The sequence below is a fragment of the Dreissena polymorpha genome, chromosome 8 (assembly GCF_020536995.1).
Source record: "Dreissena polymorpha isolate Duluth1 chromosome 8, UMN_Dpol_1.0, whole genome shotgun sequence".
Taxonomy (NCBI): domain Eukaryota; kingdom Metazoa; phylum Mollusca; class Bivalvia; order Myida; family Dreissenidae; genus Dreissena; species Dreissena polymorpha.
Window position 1 is genome coordinate 37,795,760 of NC_068362.1, and position 17,940 is coordinate 37,813,699.

Sequence of the window (17,940 nt, forward strand, 5' to 3'; positions counted from 1 at the left end):
TCTGACCTTGTGTTCTCTATCTGAGGCATTCCGAACTTCTGTTTTCTTTTTCTGGTATTCTGGCCGTCGGTTCTCTCTTTGTCGTATTAAGAATATCAGGGACAACATCAAACAATGATAAATAATAAATGCAACTGGTAAAAACAAATTTGTTATATTAATGACAACCCCCGCACCGCATGTCGGAATATACAGTAATTCGATACAAATAAAATGTTAACCAATACGTCGTGGCCAGTTTTGACCACAAGGAGCTTTCTGAAGAGGACCACGTTATAATTTCATTTACCAAATACGCTTCCATTCCAGAAAAAATTGTCATTTTAATGAAAATAAAATGTATGCAGAAAACAGTAAATATCTTTGCCCCTCAAAGATCTGCATATAAACAGTTTATTTATAGATAAAGAAGGAAAACGGATTAGGCTACGGTATTACGATCGTCTCGATTATTTATTAAAAATGCCCTTTTAGGTCTTGAACTCATTTAAGAATTAAAATATTGGATATAAATATTTATTGTGTCAAAGGAATTCGGAACATTTTAAGATTGAACATACTGAAGTGAATCGTGTTACCGCGTGATTTATTTGTCATACCTGTGAAATGTACAATAGATTCATACTTTTGAAAACACTCAAGTATCAAGGCGAAATATCAAGTATCAACCCCAAAGAAAAGGCTCCATTTTTGGAGTGAGAATTTTCAAATTTGTCTTTAATAATTTAAATCTACCCAATAACAAATCAGACTTTCAAAATTGATTTGAATCTAAAGTTAAACCATTTAAAACAAGTACGAGGATCTTATTAATAGTAAGAGTAACTCCGCCTAAATCCTGATCGAATATGCTTTTTGATGTTCAAACACTTGCTAACCATGACTCTTAACGTCCGGCTTGATTAAGTTCACAGCTCAGGTAAGGTAAACCCCGAATTGACTCCGGCCACAATTATTCCGCCTCGAAAACCTAATAAACGCGCCAAAAACGACCCAACATCTCCCCTCCAATAAGTCTCACCTCACATGAAAGCATATTATTAGAAACTATGGTTAAAATAGATAAGAGCACTTATTCGACACTAATAACATCTAAACGACCCAACATCTCCCCTCCAATAAGTCTCACCTCACATGAAAGCATATTATTAGAAACTATGGTTAAAATAGATAAGAGCACTTATTCGACACTAATAACATCTAAAACCTTTACCACCTGGCATAAGGAAAGGACTCTCCACTTTTAATCAGCTGTCTTTATTGAAACCTGACAAACGTCCTGATGACCATCAATGCAAATCAGTATTTTAGGACCTATGAAACTTGATGACCTCCTAGTTTTAAGATGTATATGGTCAAAGGGCGTTAAGGTGTCAAACCTGCAGAAGACGACTCAAACATGTAAAGACTTCATAACGAAATTTTCCATTGATTGGATATTCGAAATCTCTCCCACACAAACAGTAGGTGCACTCTTTGGACTTAAATGTATGCAGTACCAAAATTATATTTAAATCAGTTGTGTCATTTTTCTGGTATGTACCTAGTAAAACGGTAAATATTAACCTCTTTAACGATTTGATTAACGAGTGTAACACGAACATGAAATAAATAAGAATGTCGAGATTCTAATGATCAGAATTAGATAAAATGTCTTCTTTACAAGTCCCTTATATATCCAAAGATGGATTACGTAGCCGAACTATATGAATCGCTAAGGGCCTTTAAACTAGTTGATGCCATCAAAAGCAAAGACCGTAGGATTCGTCTGAAGAAACTGAAATGCACACTGAGTTTGATGCTTGAGGAGGGGGCTGGAATGCTGCTTTTCCCTCTGACACAAGGGGCATTCCCTCAAATACTAGGTTATGGTTATGCTCCGGCCTAGTAAATAGTCTGTAGATCTTTTGGTTGAAAAATAATGCCTAGTGCAAGATATAAGTAAAACACCTAGTAACACTGCCATTCTTAAAGACACATTATTATCACTTGAGTCTACTTAAAAAGCCAGAGCTGATATGACCCAGATATATTCTCTAATATCATCACTTTTGCTTTAATGCCTTAATGCATCTTTAAATATCACATTAATATGGTGAATGTACAGGCAGAAAGGTTGGTCATCGAAGGCCTCAAGCGCGTGGGTTGGGGTTCGTTGCTGGTTAACCATGTGTTCAGGAAGTGGAGCGAAACAGTATTTGTGCACCGACCGTTGCGGATGATATGATTCTGATATCATTATCCCGCCATGGGCTACAATGCATGTTATACATTTGTGACAAGTACTCGAAGCATTTGCTGTTCGAGTATAACTCCGACAAGTGTAGCATTATCGCTTTTAATGAAGTGTGAGGTCTTGTCGTGAAAGAAAGCGGTATATGGGAACGCACCAACTAAATTAAGTTCAGGTGTACAACCACATAGATCTTATATGCGACGAGTCACTGTCTACAGCCAAATCACTTAACGACGCTAGCAACAATTTCGAGGAACGTTCCTAAACATACTGAATAGTGAGTTACATCCAAGAAGTTTAAACCCACTTACACTTAACATGTTATACCAATCAGTGGTTTTACCTAATGTAAACTTTGGAATACGTGCTTGAAAACGGACATGTAAAGACTGGTGGCATCCCACACAAAGCGTTTACCAGCACTGACTTTTCACTCGCAGCGTTAGATGTGGATTCGCTCGAAACAGGTGTTGACACAAGGAAGCTTTCATTTTTGGGACAGTTATGCAGACTTCCTTGTAGATACTTGGCCAAGCACGTGTTCCTAAAAAGACTAACGCGTTTTTACCTTGATTATCAAAACAAAGGTTTCATCCCAAATATATTTAGGTAAATTCATAAATACAATCTAAATGAGTATCTGAATATGTAGTCGAGCAGTGGGACCTTCGTTTCAAAAGTGCAGTGGAAGAGCATCCTCCAGAGACATGCGACAAATCCGTCCAGACGCGGTATGATGCATTCAAAGACCAGGTTTGACCGAAGTATTTCCGAAGGACGGTAACCCATATGTGCCTTATGCAATCTCGAAAACCCATCCAGATTTACTGCCCATAGTGAATGCAGTTAATAGAGCGATAGGGCGTATGTCACAAGTGCTTCAAACGGTATGACAACATTGTTGAACATAAATTTTTCTTCTGCCCGTTTAATAATCCCCACATTGCACGCACGATTGCATTCGTCATCCAAACCTGCTGGGTAGACTTCTACTTACAATGGTGCAATTGACCTCTTCGTCGTCTTGAACAACAACAGATTTATTTGTGTGTCAAAAGTTCCTCAACGCAAGCGCGTCAAATTTTGAAGTTCTCAAAACGTTATATAGATGGGTGAGGGGATACGTTTTACATGTAACACTCTTGCTCGGGCACTATGGTAAAAAATAATTCACAAAAATATCGTAGAATTTCGTAACTTGAAAACCTGTACTTCATTGTATTCCATGCCTATAAATATTAGTTCAAACTCCCGTGTATAAAATTTTACTCTGTTTATATTGTCAAAGTTAACTGTCCCAAATACAAAGGTTTAAAAAAAATGTTAACTGTGTTTAACACTTAAGATGTGTAAGATATTGTGCTATGTATACATACTAAGCTTATGCTTCTTGTTACATTTTGTCTGATTATTTGTTAAGCGCTTCATGTATTTGGAGGAAATAAAGTTATATAAATACTTGTTGACCATGTGCACACAGAGTTAACCACAAAGCAGTGTAGGTTATGTGACAGTCCTTTGTAAATTATAAATCTTAACACTGCCAATAACTATTATTTTTTTATTCGACGCACAACGTGATCGAATTACACACTTCTTATATTATGCACTTTATCAATATGTCAGTTGGAGTGACGGACTGATATTCTGGGAATTGTTAGATGCCCATGCATGTCGTAAGTAAGTAACCAAACTTGTATACACATGTCGGTATTATTTACTGGTGAAGATGAATACAATTATCGGTAAGAACAGGATAATACTTATCTTAGAAATTGCATATGCGGGCTTGTCAGTTTCCAGTAAATCTTGCTTGATTTTCTGCAGTGACCATATATTGACAAGTTGTGTGTAAATATCATTACAATGGTACATGTATATATTTGACGGATGTTGTCATGCTTTTTAAGACCAAAAAATATCCGTTTTCATCAGGGTTACATTTTATGACTATGGTTCTTAAATGACAATACATATATTAACTGAACGCTTGATTTTCATCAGGATCACTTCATATGTAATGCAAATATTATCAATACGTTTGTACTTTCTGTTGGTATATATTTTCGCGGTAAACAATTGCATTCGAATTTACTTTTTTATTGTCTTGACTGTTATTGTTTACCAAATCATATTCAAGATTGATTTTTGATGGCAGCATATAAAGGTGTATTACCACAAGCACAATTATCGGGTCAATCTCGTCCAAATGTGCAATAAATACGGAATATTACGCTAGTCAATTGTTCCAAGAGTTTGTATCACTCGAGTGGCTTGTGTGATGACGTATCACACGAGAGGCGGAGCCTCGAGTGTGATGCGAAATAGCACAGGCCACGAGAGTGATACAAACTCTTGGAACAATTGACAAGCGTAATATTTCTTGTATTATATAAAACAACTAACGAAAACAGTTAACAAATGTATTTTTTACTTTAACAAAACTGACAAAACAATGACTAAAACGGTACGCCATAGTGACGCGTATGAATACAGTTTATGTAAATTAACGTGTAAACATTCGAACCGGGAAAACACAGGTTTCCGACACGCTTACCTTAATGCCATCGTTAATATAATTTTCATAACAACTAAGTTGACAACTTTAATCCGATGTTTATAACAAAAACGTTAAAACGATATGCACTTCCACTTCTATCTTCCATGTCTTTATCGAAACTTAGTTTAAACCACACTATTTTATTGTATTCCTATCGAAATATAAATTTATGCATGATAAACACACACTCCAAAATACGTTTTTAACACATAGTTTACTGCTAAAAAATACCACGTACAGAGTTAAGATAAAGCTATTGTGTTTTGTCACAGAAATGACGTCACACGATGTGCTACGTAATATATTTCGTAATATAAAATATTTCTATTTTCGGTGCGTGTAATGTGACGTTATTAAATGGGTCGAAGTAGTCCGGCTAGTATGTTAATACGGAATTGGAAACAGCGAGTAGCGTAATACGGGATTTTTTATTTCAACGATTGATACAACCTGTATTTTGTTAAAAAGCATTAAATAGGTATATAATAAAAATATAAAAAGAGATCACATTGAATTGATTTTTCTTAAAGATAGTAAGTTTGAAAGTATAATTTGTAAACATAGCGACCCATATTGTAGTAGGTTGTTCATTTGGCTGTGGCTTATATTGACAAAGCTTTATGTCATATGTATTGCTGATGACCATTACATGTGCTTATTATAACGGAGGCCCCATGTCTTGCTATTATTTACCATACATAATTCAATCTACAATCAAATGATTGATACTTTGTTATTTCACATGTTACACACTTGTGGTTATTGATCTATGTTCTTAAATATTAAACTAAGACCCAAAACGCATTACAGGCAATGGTCAGTGTTTCATGTTTTAAATATTAATAAATAAAATGCTGTATCGAAGCTCCTTTTCTTTTAGCTATCAATGTATCAATTAACGTTGTACTTCAGGCGTTTATGTAATTCCCATGAAACTCAAAAGATAAGAATAACGTCGATTTAAAATGTTTCAATATTACGTCATCATGCTCAAAATCCTCTAACTCCGAACCAAAGAATGCATCTCAATAATTAATAACCGAGTACTTTGCAATCAGAGATTGACAATAAGTCATACTAGTTGGGCAATATGTCTAAATATCCATAAACAACATGTATTGCTGACTACATATAGTCATCCTCAATTGTGTGAACAGTTAACAATAGTTCTTTGTGCATCTAGATCGTGTGTAAGATATTATTTATTAATAAAACAACTATTTTGATAAAAAGTAAGATTTATCAATTAAACTTATAATATATACATACGCTATATAACATTAGTATTTAGTGCTGCAACGTGCCTTTTATTGAAACAAAATCTGCGAAAGGGTAGTTGATATTGTTTGAGATAAATTATTTGAAACGCCGGTGTAAAATAGTTATGAGTGTATTTTTCTAAACATAGCAATACATTAATGTGATAGTAGGGCAGTTGATAACTGAATCTGAGGTTAGCCAAAACGATAGAGATAACATGCGATTGTGTGTCGTTATTATCTTGGTGTTCATTTCATTGATAGTGCTAATAACGTGTAAGCGAAAATGATTTTAATCGTTGTTAGGGCACAAAAATTAGTGGTATCTCAAACCAAGATAAAGCACACTAAGTATACATTACAAATAATAAAGCATTCCCTAACCTTTTTTATGTTGTGGGGTATCAATACAACATATAACACACGATTTTAAATCACACCACTAATTTATTGACATTAAATAGTAAATACTTGAATGTTATACTGTATATATGTGTACATTTTAAATGATACAAATATGCTTTACTTTCTTTCAGAAATAAAAATTGGTAATAAAGACCATGAATGGAGAATCCAACTAGCACCTTATGATTGCAAAAGTAATATTTATAACATAATTAAGAAGTACTTAATAAAAACCTAACTTTAATAAAACCTTTTTTTCCTGCAGCGTATTAAATACATGATTCATCTCGACTTGTACATTTAAAGGGGCCATCAACCAGATTGACAAAAAAAGAAAAAGTTATAAAATACCGTTTTTTTACAATTATTAGTTTAAATTGATTAAAATATCACGACTAGTTTATTACATTATTCGAAAAAAAGTTAATATTTTCAGTATATTCGATAATAAAATTTCGCGATGTGATACCGAAAGTACATCGCGAAAATATGTGACATAGCGATATACACACTATAAATAACGCAAGTATATTGGTCATTGTATATATATATATATATATATATATATATATATATATATATATATATATATATATATATATATATATATATAATTTATACAATTCACTACGCATGCACAATTTGCATTCCTGGGTTTACCACGTTACGATGATGATCAATCTACTTGCGTTATTTATAGTTAACTGGTAGTAACCTGGTACACATACCCAGTAAAATTTTATTACCGAATATGCTGTAAATATGAAAACTTAACAATTTGTTCAAGTAATGTAAGATACCAGTCGTGATATTTTAATCAATATAAACTAATAATTGTAAAATATATTCGGTATTTTAGAACATTTCTTTTTTTTTTCGTCAATCTGGTTGACGGTCCCTTTATTTTATCAACTCACGATAAATGATAATTTTGGTAACATGACATAGACTGACATAGTCTTGATAACAGCTTTTGCAAAAGTTTTATCGTGTTTCAATTTAGCTTATGTTCTTAAGAGTTACACTGATGACATGTTAAATATATATTTGTATATAAATAATGTATTTACCAGTTTGAATATTTAAACCTTATACGCACGCAGAAGAGAGAATTGTGACGTCAGGAATTGAAAAACAAGTACGTGTTTACTTTTTACTCATTTTTAAAAGGTTATGAACAACATTGACTGATTTGGGATTGGACCACGTCAGATTAATACATGTACTTGCTTGTTAAGTATTTAATAGATATTGTGTATTTTTGGGAATTGCTTATTTGTGGCAATTTGATTAAGTGTAATAGGGCTTTTTGGCTCTATTGTTCGTTAGGTATACTTGTTTTCATCCAATAGTCACCACAGCTAAAAGCTATTTATTAGTATGATATCCAGGCCAATTAAATCAACGACTCAACATGGTTTTGTATTTTCAAATATGTTAAAATGGATCGTACACTCTCTGTTTGTTCCATGTTTGATTGAAAATGGACGTTTAACTTGTATGTCAGCTACGCATATAAAGAATTAATATGTATATATGGTTGATAGTAGTGATGGGAAGTGTTAGGTGACTATTTTTCGTGATCTACTTATAAATTCGATCTGATTAGGGTTAGAAACTCGTCGAAAGAGAAGATTCTTATAAATTAAGTAGAATTATATATTTTAAAAAGGAATAGGTAGGTGCTGGGTAGGAAACACCATTTTCGGTTGGACGTGAAAACAAAATAGGTCGATTAAGCTCGAGCTATGTTCGTTTTCATACTTCATCGTACATTGTCGTACTTATAAGCTGACCAAGCAATCATAATCAGTCTCCGAACCTGATAAAGTCCACTTATTTATAATTGTAACTAGGTATCTCTCGAAATGGAAAAATGAAAGTCAATAATTTTAGGTTAGGCCTATAATTTTATTTGAAGCTTTCTTTGTGAGGTTTAGAAGGTGTTTGTCGTGAACATATTTTAGTAAACAATTTTCAAAAGTAAAATTGTAGATTGAATTGAAAGAAAAAGTATCTATGGATTACAGCTTAAACCGTTAACGTATTCTTAGAGAAATAAATGAGGAGCGTCATTGATGATTTATTTTTTATCGACATGATTTTCTGAACAAATAATTTTCCCTTTTAAGGGATTTTCATTTCACCTATACGTCGATCGTTTGTCAATCACAATATCCGACAGTTCTTTTCATATTTATATTTGATTCCGGTACGTTATCGTACGTATACTAAGATCTAGCATTAGCCAAGTGGTAAGGCTGTTATCTAGTTGTAAAAAATGCAACTATAGATTTTGAAGTCGACAGGGTAAAGGTCCGTGTCGAGGGGACTTACTAAGTGTTGAAATAGGTACACATTTCAGTTTGAATATATACAATTTGACTTATTATACATTATAAGTTTTGCTAGGCGGAGTACCGTCTCTGCCAGACGGAGTAGAGTCACAGCTTAGGGTATTGAAAGCTCTTCTAGACAAATAAGTACAGTCTCTGCAAGGGGGATTACAGTCTCTACTGGGTTGAGCAGATTCTCTGTAAAGTGGAGTATTATTCGCTAGGGGAGGTATAGTCGCTGCTGGAAGGAGGATATTCATTGCTAGGGGAAATACAGTCTATTCAATGGGAAGTAAAATCCTAGCTAGGGGGGGAGTATAGGAGAAATACAATCTCTGCTAGAAGGAGGATAGTGTCTGCTAGGAGGGGTATAGGATCTGTTTGGAGAAGTATAATAGTTGCTTGAATTAATTATATTCTCTGCACGCGGTAGTTGAGTCTCTGCAACGGGAAGTACAGTCACAATTAATGGGAGTATAGGCTCTACTTCTTGTAGATTTATTGCAGTTTCTGCTAGGGAGAGAACAATATCTCCTCGGGGGAGAGAAAATATTCTCAGATATACGAAGTATAAGTTCTGAAGTAGGATTAAAATCATTGCAAGGGTAAGTTAAGTCACTACTAAGGGTGAGTACATTCTCTACAAGAAAAAGTGTCCACTAGGAAAAGTACAGTCTCAGCCAGGGGTAGCAAAGTCTCCGCTTTTTTATATGAAACAACAGAGATTTAATATTTGGCATTTGACATCAAAAAGTTGTCATTCAACAACTTTTGTCATTTCATGTTCATCGACTGCCAAATCCCCTGTCACATGTGTATTATACAAATGATATACATCTTACGTTGTAAACATTCAAGGGACATCAGTTCCATACACGAGATTGCCCGCTTAAACGCGAGTTATCGATGCCTGAAATCCGTAATGCATAATTATTTCGTTGAATGTAAATGTTAATACAATGTTAATATAACCATCAATTTGTTTACCAAAAACTTGTAAACACATTTAGCAAAATTAACAATGCTTACAATGGTAAATTGATTTTAAGGAAGGATAGTTAATCAATCTTCATTGATGCATATAAGGCCACCGGCCCATAAACAAATTATAACCGAATTTATGTGCATAGAAGTCGGTTATGATAGTAACAACAATATACCGTGCCATCTCTGTTTGTTTATTAATTAAATTAAAATGTATTTTCGCCGGTATGTCAGCTAAACATGTAAACAATGAGTTGGTTAGCGGTTTCGGTATCGCTAGTAGATAACAATCTATAGAAGTGATAGGTAGATTAAGAGGACTATGTCTTAAGAGATGTACGCATACATTCAATCGGATTTAGGGTAGAAACCCGTCGACAGAGAAGATTGTTTGTACACGTAATAGAATCTAGGTTAATAGAATACAAGGAAGGTGCCGGGTTGAAGTTTTTTTTCAGATGAAACTGAAGACGAAAGAGCTCGAAAAACCTCTACCTATGTTCCTTTTCATATTTCACCTAACATTGTCGTACCTATAAACTAACAAAGCATTTGTAGTAATCATCATCGGAGAGAGGCAGTCTAAGACCCTAATAAAATTTAATATTTCATATTAAACCTCGTAATTCGGTACATAACTAAAGTGGAAAATGAAGAATAACATTTAAAGGTAGGCCCAACAAGTTTATTTGAAGCTTTAGTCGATATGAACATATATCTGTTGATTATATTTAATGAAACTGTTTTCAACAGTAAACTTGTGAAATTTTGATTATTATTATTAATAGTTTACAGTTTACAATGCAGACATGATACGACATTTTAAGAGAAATGACCAGGAGAGTCAATGGCAATTTATTTTTATAGACATGGTTCTTCGAAAAAGTACTTCGAACAAGTGTTTCACCCCTTTAAAGGTAGAGACCCAAGCTTCAAACCTTTATATGTTGTATGTAGTGTGGTTTGTATTGCCTGTATTGTAAAGGCAATTTGTATCTTGACTTAAGTAAAAGACACGAGGGTGTTAAAATGAATAAATCTCATGATTATGGCTTTTCATTATTCTTATTCTATCACACATAGCGAACACTTGACCGGAAATCAGAATAATCCCATCCAAAATTTATCAAACATGTTTGTCACGAGTTGAACATTATTGTAAAGGCACCAACTTCAACTCTTCGTAGCGTACGGGGACAAGGATGAACCCGTATTATGGAGTTGATAAAGGTTCCATAGCTTTTCAGCTTATATTATTGATTCTCGCTGATTTGTCAATCTGTCATTAGATCAACGAGTTGACAAATAGTGCTGAGCTGATTGGAATGGATAATTGGTTATTATGTTCGATTTAGATAAATTGTTGAATGATTTTCTCTAAAATAAAATATTGGCACATTGTGACTTTATTATAGAGTGATATTGCTCGTTTAATGATTGTTCATTGAATCGCGGACCAGTTGGCATGAACTATAATTTATGAGGTTATATTCCAACTTTTGACCAAATCCGTTGATAAATATTCTTCAAATTGATATAAATGTTATTGCAGCTTTTTAATGGCATTTGAGTGTAGTTCTAAATCATAATTTACGATTCCGAAATGAACGGTTGCTATTTTTTCATCGTTAACTTATTATCTATCTCTTGTGAACAAATACATTGTTTGTCTGTCAGCCTGTTACAAATGCATACTTTAATTTCAATCTCAAGACGAGTGATGTCTGGTAAAGCAATTGGGAATTTAATTAATAAATATCGTTAAAATATTCAACCCGATTAAATATTTTCTATGTACATAAAGGTAACGGGTGAATACATTCGGTGCACTTTGTATTCTTTCAAGGTGGCGTAAATAAAACATAACAATGGCGTGTCTGGCAGATGTGTTCTCTGAACAAGAAATAACTAATTGGCTGAAGGGATGTCTTGGGCTTAACATAGCGAAACATGCTTTAGAAGTGTTCGTTGACCGAGAGTTGAAGGACGTCCATACCCGTATGTTTCAAAAAGTTCGGCGCAGGCTAAATCTACCCGCAACTACAGTATGCACAAATTGTTGTACAGCCAACTTGTTAAAATGCCCAACACATAACGTGTGCAAAAAGCAAGGTAAATATTTTTGTAAGTCCATGCATAATGCTCCAAACAAAAAACCCAGACCGTGCAGCTTGAAAATATGTGATGAAGTTCGAGATGAAATAATACAAGAACATCGTTACGATCAACCATCCTGGAAGAATACAGCGGCTGAACACTGGGAAAACAATCATTGGCAGATCGCTAAATGTTTTTTACCTCCAGACGGGTATACTGGAGTGGGTTCTGCGCATGAAACAGATTTCAACGGTATCATCAGTGTTATGCTGAACTGCAAACACTTTGACAGCAAGGTTTCATTTTCTATAGCACCACTTGGATCGGCGTGTCTGTTATCAAAGGTAATGCTCATTTCAATGTGTTCGTACCGGACTTAACATGTTCTAGCCATTTATGCCGTATTCAATATACTATATTTGTTTATCACATGCTATACCCTGTTTCCAATGTAATACAACCATTACATATTTTTTTATATTACACATGTGTAATAAAACATTTTTAAGCGTTTTCATTGGCTTAGTTTTCGTTTATTGACCAATCGCATTTTGTTATTTTGCTGAAATGACGTTGCAACGTCAAATGACGTCAAGAAATGTAAACGACATTCGGGATTTTATCATTAGGTCTGCGTAAATATTTATTTAATTTGCTAATTTAAAAGCATGTGATAAAAAAGATCTGACACTCGTTGTCATATCATACCATATTCTATTAAACTCGCCCAGGAAATTCGTTAGTAAGCTCGCCAAAGGCTCGCTTACTAACAAAATTCCTGAACTCGTTTACTTAAATATGGTTTGATATGACAACTCGGGCCAGATCCTATATGTAGTACCAATTCATAATTGGTGATATTGTTACCATATATAATATGTGTATTTGTTTATGTTTAGGCACGAGAAATAGGTAGAGCTGTTCGCCATAACTCTGATTGTAAAATGAACAATACCGATCTGCAGAGTGCCTTTAGCACGTTTATTGGTCTTCTGAGTGACCCGACATGTTTAGGCCAGGATGTACACGCGCATGAGGCAATCAACAAAATAAAACAGGTTATACTTCAAATTGGTTTACTAAACAAAAACGATAAATTTATTTTACTATAAATCATTTGCTCACTGGCATATGCTGAATTGTTTGTTAGAAATTTTGCGACACATCAGTATTGGACAATATGTTTGTATACAATATGTATCAAAAATAATATGTATCCATAGTATAAACACTTTTTACAGCTTCAAAATGACAGCTTAAAAATAACCGAGGCAGAAATGAGTCAGTTACTGAAGAATGCACAGGACACATTGAACGAAATGAAGCAAGTGGCCGATGAATCGATGAAGATGAAAGTGTTTGTTGAGAACTTCTATCAGAAACACGCAGCACTGGAGGACGAAGACTACGAACAAGCTGTAAAAGGTAACTCTAAATAAGTGCATTGATCTTTAACAATATCTATGCCAATCCATTTAGACGTGTATCAAACTTAAAATTGACAACAACATATTACTACTACCACTACTATTACTACTACAACTACTACTACTACTACTACTACTACTACTACTACTACTGCTACTACTACCACTACTACTACTACTACTACCACTACTACTACCACTACTACTACTACTAATCATAATAATAATAATAATACTTATAATAATACTACTTCTACTACTACTACTACATCTAGTACTACTACTACTACTACTACTACTACTACTACTACTACTACTACTGCTACCACTACTACTACTACTACTACTACTAATACTACTACTACTACTACTACTACTACTACTACTACAACTACTACTACTACTACTACTACTACTACTACTACTACTACTACTACTACTACTACTACTACTACTTCTACTACTACTACTACTACTACTACTACTACTACTACTACTACTACTACTACTACTACTACTACTACTACTACTACTACTACTGCTACCACTACTACTACTACTATTACTACTTTTTTTTTTTTTTTTTTTTTTTTTTTTTTTTTGAATTTATAGCGTTTATTCACCTCCATACATTACAAAGTGTATCATTAGTTTTCATGTTATTCTGTTAGTATATAATATAGTTGTTTAACAATTCAAATGAATAATATAATAGAGGTAAATAAAATCCATGCATTCCATTATATAGACACAATCCTACAGTTCACACATACACAGACACATACATGCGATGTTATGAAACAAAAACAACAACAATTGTTTGGACTTCAGAAAAACATAAGCTTTAATCAAACGTTTTGACTTCAGACAATTAAAAACATTAATCAAACGACCATGGTATTAAATATTTTAAGTAAACAACACAATTTACAATAACACTGTTCTATTGATCTACAAAAAGTTTTACAATTGACCAGTTAAGTAGTTTCTTTTCTTTACATTTAGTATTAGATTGGATCTCCCATGCTACGCAAAGATAATTATTCAGCCCCCTTATTGAAGGTAATAGACCCTTTCTCTGGCATACAAATATATACTTTTTAATTTCAAGAATAAGAATATTAATATCAGTCATGTTAATACTTGTACAACCAAATAACATTGTTTGACATGAAATATCAGTACATTTTTGCACATTATGGGATCTTAAAAAGTCTACAACATAATTAACAATTCTCTTTGTGAAAATGCAGTCCCAGAATATATGTAATAGGGTTTCTTCATTTGCTTTACAGAAAGAACATAAATTGTCATGAACAATGTTCATTTTAAATAACAAAGATTTGGTTCCTAGGATTCTGTGAACAATTCTTGTCTGGAACCACTGAGTGTAAGTGTCTTTAGATATAATAAAAACAAGTGCATGCACTTTTGTCCATTCAACGTTATTAAAAAGTGTATTCCATTTTAAATGGCAAGTGGGTATATCTGTATTATAGCTAAAACATTTATAGACAAGTTTGTTTTGATTATATCCAAATACAATGTTATTCAAGTAAAATGATATATATGCACATTGTATATTTGGCTTTTTAATAAATGGAAGTCCTGATAGCCTGATAAATGCATTCACAGTTCTAATTAAACCTTCATAAAAAAGAAAGTTAATTTTAGCGCCAGTGAGAGTTTCTAATACAGATTGTTTTAAAAATTCTCCAGAAGTGCACATTATATCTCTTACATATCTAATTCCCCTATCATACATTTTTTTGTTATATATAATATTCCCACCTATCTTAAAATTGTGGTTATAAAATAACGGCATATCAAGGATATCTTCACACTTACTCACATTTTGTTTATTAATATACTCAATGTAACATGTAAGGACATCTCTCCAAAAACAATTTTTTAAACTTATCATAATTTTTTCTATGTATTTTTTTCCCAAATTAAACATTTTCTTCACATCAAACATAGAATATACAAGTTGGAAACATTTTCCATTACTTGATACAATTTTCCTTAACCATGTCATTTTCATAGTTTTTTCAAAAGCATATATATCAGTCATGGCAACTCCTCCATCATCATATGATTTAATAGCAATAGTTTGTTTAATTTTTGCTGGTCCATCCCATATAAAATTGGAAAAAAGGCTATTTATTTGTTTTAAAACTTTTTCTCCTGGGCTAGGAAGAGCTACAAACAGGTGTGTAAAAAGGGGAAGTAGTAGTGATTTAACAACTGTTATCTTTCCTAGGGGTGTTAAATTTCTTCTTTTCCAAAAATTTATGATATTGTGCAGCTTTTCCAGTTTACTCGTGAAGTTTATTTCTATTATTTTCTTTAAATCAACATCAAATAATATTCCTAAAACTTTAAAATTTGTTGTGCCCCAGACTAGTTTATATTTAGTTTTTATTGATTGTATGCTAAACTTTTTGGAGCCAATCCATATAAGGTTTGTTTTGTCATAATTGATTTTCAATCCAGAACATAAGGCAAAGTTATTTAAAAGATCGAGGGTAGCATTAAGGGAAACATCTGTGCCATCCAGAAAGAGAGATGTATCATCAGCAAACTGAGAAATTTTATATTCAATATTTTCTATCACTATTCCTTTAATTTCATTACAATTTCTTATTTTAATTGCCAAAATTTCAGCACACAGAATGAAGATATAGGAACTTATTGGATCTCCTTGTCTGCAACCTCTTTGAATTGTTATAAATTCTGACAAAAACCCATTGATTTGAATTGCCGTCAAGGTATTATGTAGGAAAAGTGAAATCCATTTTTTCAATGTTGTACCAAAATTAAAATAATCTAATGTTTTTTCTATAAAATCAAATTCAAGGGTATCGAACGCCTTTTCAAAGTCGATGGTCATCAAGAGTCCAGGGATATTGTTATCTTCTGTATATTGCATAATGTCATATAAAAGTCTGGTATTCTCACCAATATATCTGCCTTTAATAAATCCTGTCTGATCTTTAGAAATAAGAGTATCAAGGATAGTTTTTAATCTGTTAGCAATAGTCCCAGATGCAAGCTTGTAAACTACATTTAAAAGTGTTAATGGCCTTAGGTTTTTCAAAAAATGTCTGGGTTTATTATCTTTAGGTATACATGTGATTATACCTTGTTTTTGAGTAATTGACATGGTTCCAGAGGTAAAACCATAATTGAGGCTTCTCACTATAAAGTGGCCTAAATCTTTCCAAAAAACTTTAAAAAATTCTGCTGTAAAACCATCTGATCCTGGGCTTTTGTCATGCTTCATATTTTTTAAAGTAATTAATATTTCCTTAAGTGTAAGAAGGCCTTCTAATGATTGAGATTGTTCAGTGTTTAATTTAATTGTGTTTATTTCTTTAAGGTCATCATGTACATTATAAGAGTCATTAAAGACAGACTTTGTATACAATGTTTTGTAAAATTGGGCAGCTTCTTTTAAAATACCAGGATTATCAAATAGCCGCTGACCTTCATCGTTTTCAATGAAAGGAATGTTTTTATTAGATGCATATTGTGCTTCCAAATTACAAAAATATTTTGAGGGTTTTTCGCCTTCATCAATCCACTTCGCCTTAGCTCTAATGAAAGCGCCTTTCATTTTCAAGTTTCGAATGCCTATGAGTTCTTGTTGCAAAAGATTGAGCTCTTCAATGTTTTCATTTGTTAACTGTTTTTCAATGTCTTCAATTGCTTTTAAAATATAATATTCTCTTTCTTTTCTCTTTTTGGATTTGAAGCTCGAATATGATATGGTTTTACCTCTGATTTCCATTAATAAAGTTTCTAAAAACAGTTGATCATTTATAGTAAACTGTATTAAATCATTTTCTATAGTGTTAAGATATTCAATGTTATACACAGGTAAGACATATTGTTGCTTAATTTCTTCAATTTTTTGTTTTATACATTGAATATATTCTAGGTCATAAAGTAATGAATTATTAAATTTCCACAGGCCCTTTCCATGTTCTATTTTGCTAAAATTAAATTCCAAAGTGATAGGGGAGTGATCTGATTTGTAGCTAGCATGTATATCAGATTTCCTAATATACTGACTAAAATCATTAGTTGTTAGAAAAAAGTCCAATCTAGCTTGTTGGACAGTGTTAGGCTTTCGCCAAGTGAAACATTTTGTATCCCCGTTTATAACTCTAAAAGTGTCTATTAGATTTTTATCATTGATTACAGAATATAACAATTCCCTTGACTTCTTATTATTATTCAAAGTTTTATAGTTGGCATAATCAATATTCACGTCAAGTACTAGATTAAAATCTCCACATAAAATATAAGACTCATTACCTATGGTCTCTATTATATTAAAAAGTTTACTATAAAACAAAGGAGTATCAGTATTTGGTCCATAAAGAGTGCACAGAGTAAATCTATGGTTATCTATTGTTAAGTCTAGAATTAATAAATTTCCCTTTATATCTTGTTCTTGATTGTGCACTTTAACATTCAGATTTGTCAAACATTTATTAAATAAAATGCAAACTCCTCTTGAATTAGAAGTGCCAAAACTAAAATAGCATTCACCATCCCAATTTGAGTAAATTTGTTTTTCCATTGAAGAAGTGAAATGGCAATCCTGTAAACAATATATATGGGCATT

At 32.8% G+C, this 17,940-nt stretch overlaps 2 protein-coding genes across 4 annotated transcripts in view; both read left to right on the forward strand.

Moving 5' to 3' along the window:
- Nucleotides 1-17,940, forward strand: part of LOC127843272 (uncharacterized) — a 224,718-nt gene that overhangs the window by 199,341 nt on the left and 7,437 nt on the right. The window contains exons 1-4 of one of the 3 annotated variants that reach the window (XM_052373168.1): nucleotides 7,472-7,598; nucleotides 11,627-12,221; nucleotides 12,777-12,935; nucleotides 13,119-13,302. The exons of the other annotated variants lie outside the window; for them this stretch is intronic. Of the exons in view, the coding sequence (XP_052229128.1) occupies nucleotides 11,649-12,221; nucleotides 12,777-12,935; nucleotides 13,119-13,302 (916 nt within the window). The 5' untranslated portion in view covers nucleotides 7,472-7,598; nucleotides 11,627-11,648. Of the gene's footprint in view, nucleotides 1-7,471; nucleotides 7,599-11,626; nucleotides 12,222-12,776; nucleotides 12,936-13,118; nucleotides 13,303-17,940 lie in introns of those variants that run through there. 3 annotated transcript variants of the gene reach the window in all.
- Nucleotides 1-17,940, forward strand: part of LOC127843273 (coatomer subunit beta'-like) — a 258,575-nt gene that overhangs the window by 148,982 nt on the left and 91,653 nt on the right. The gene's annotated exons all lie outside the window — the stretch shown is intronic.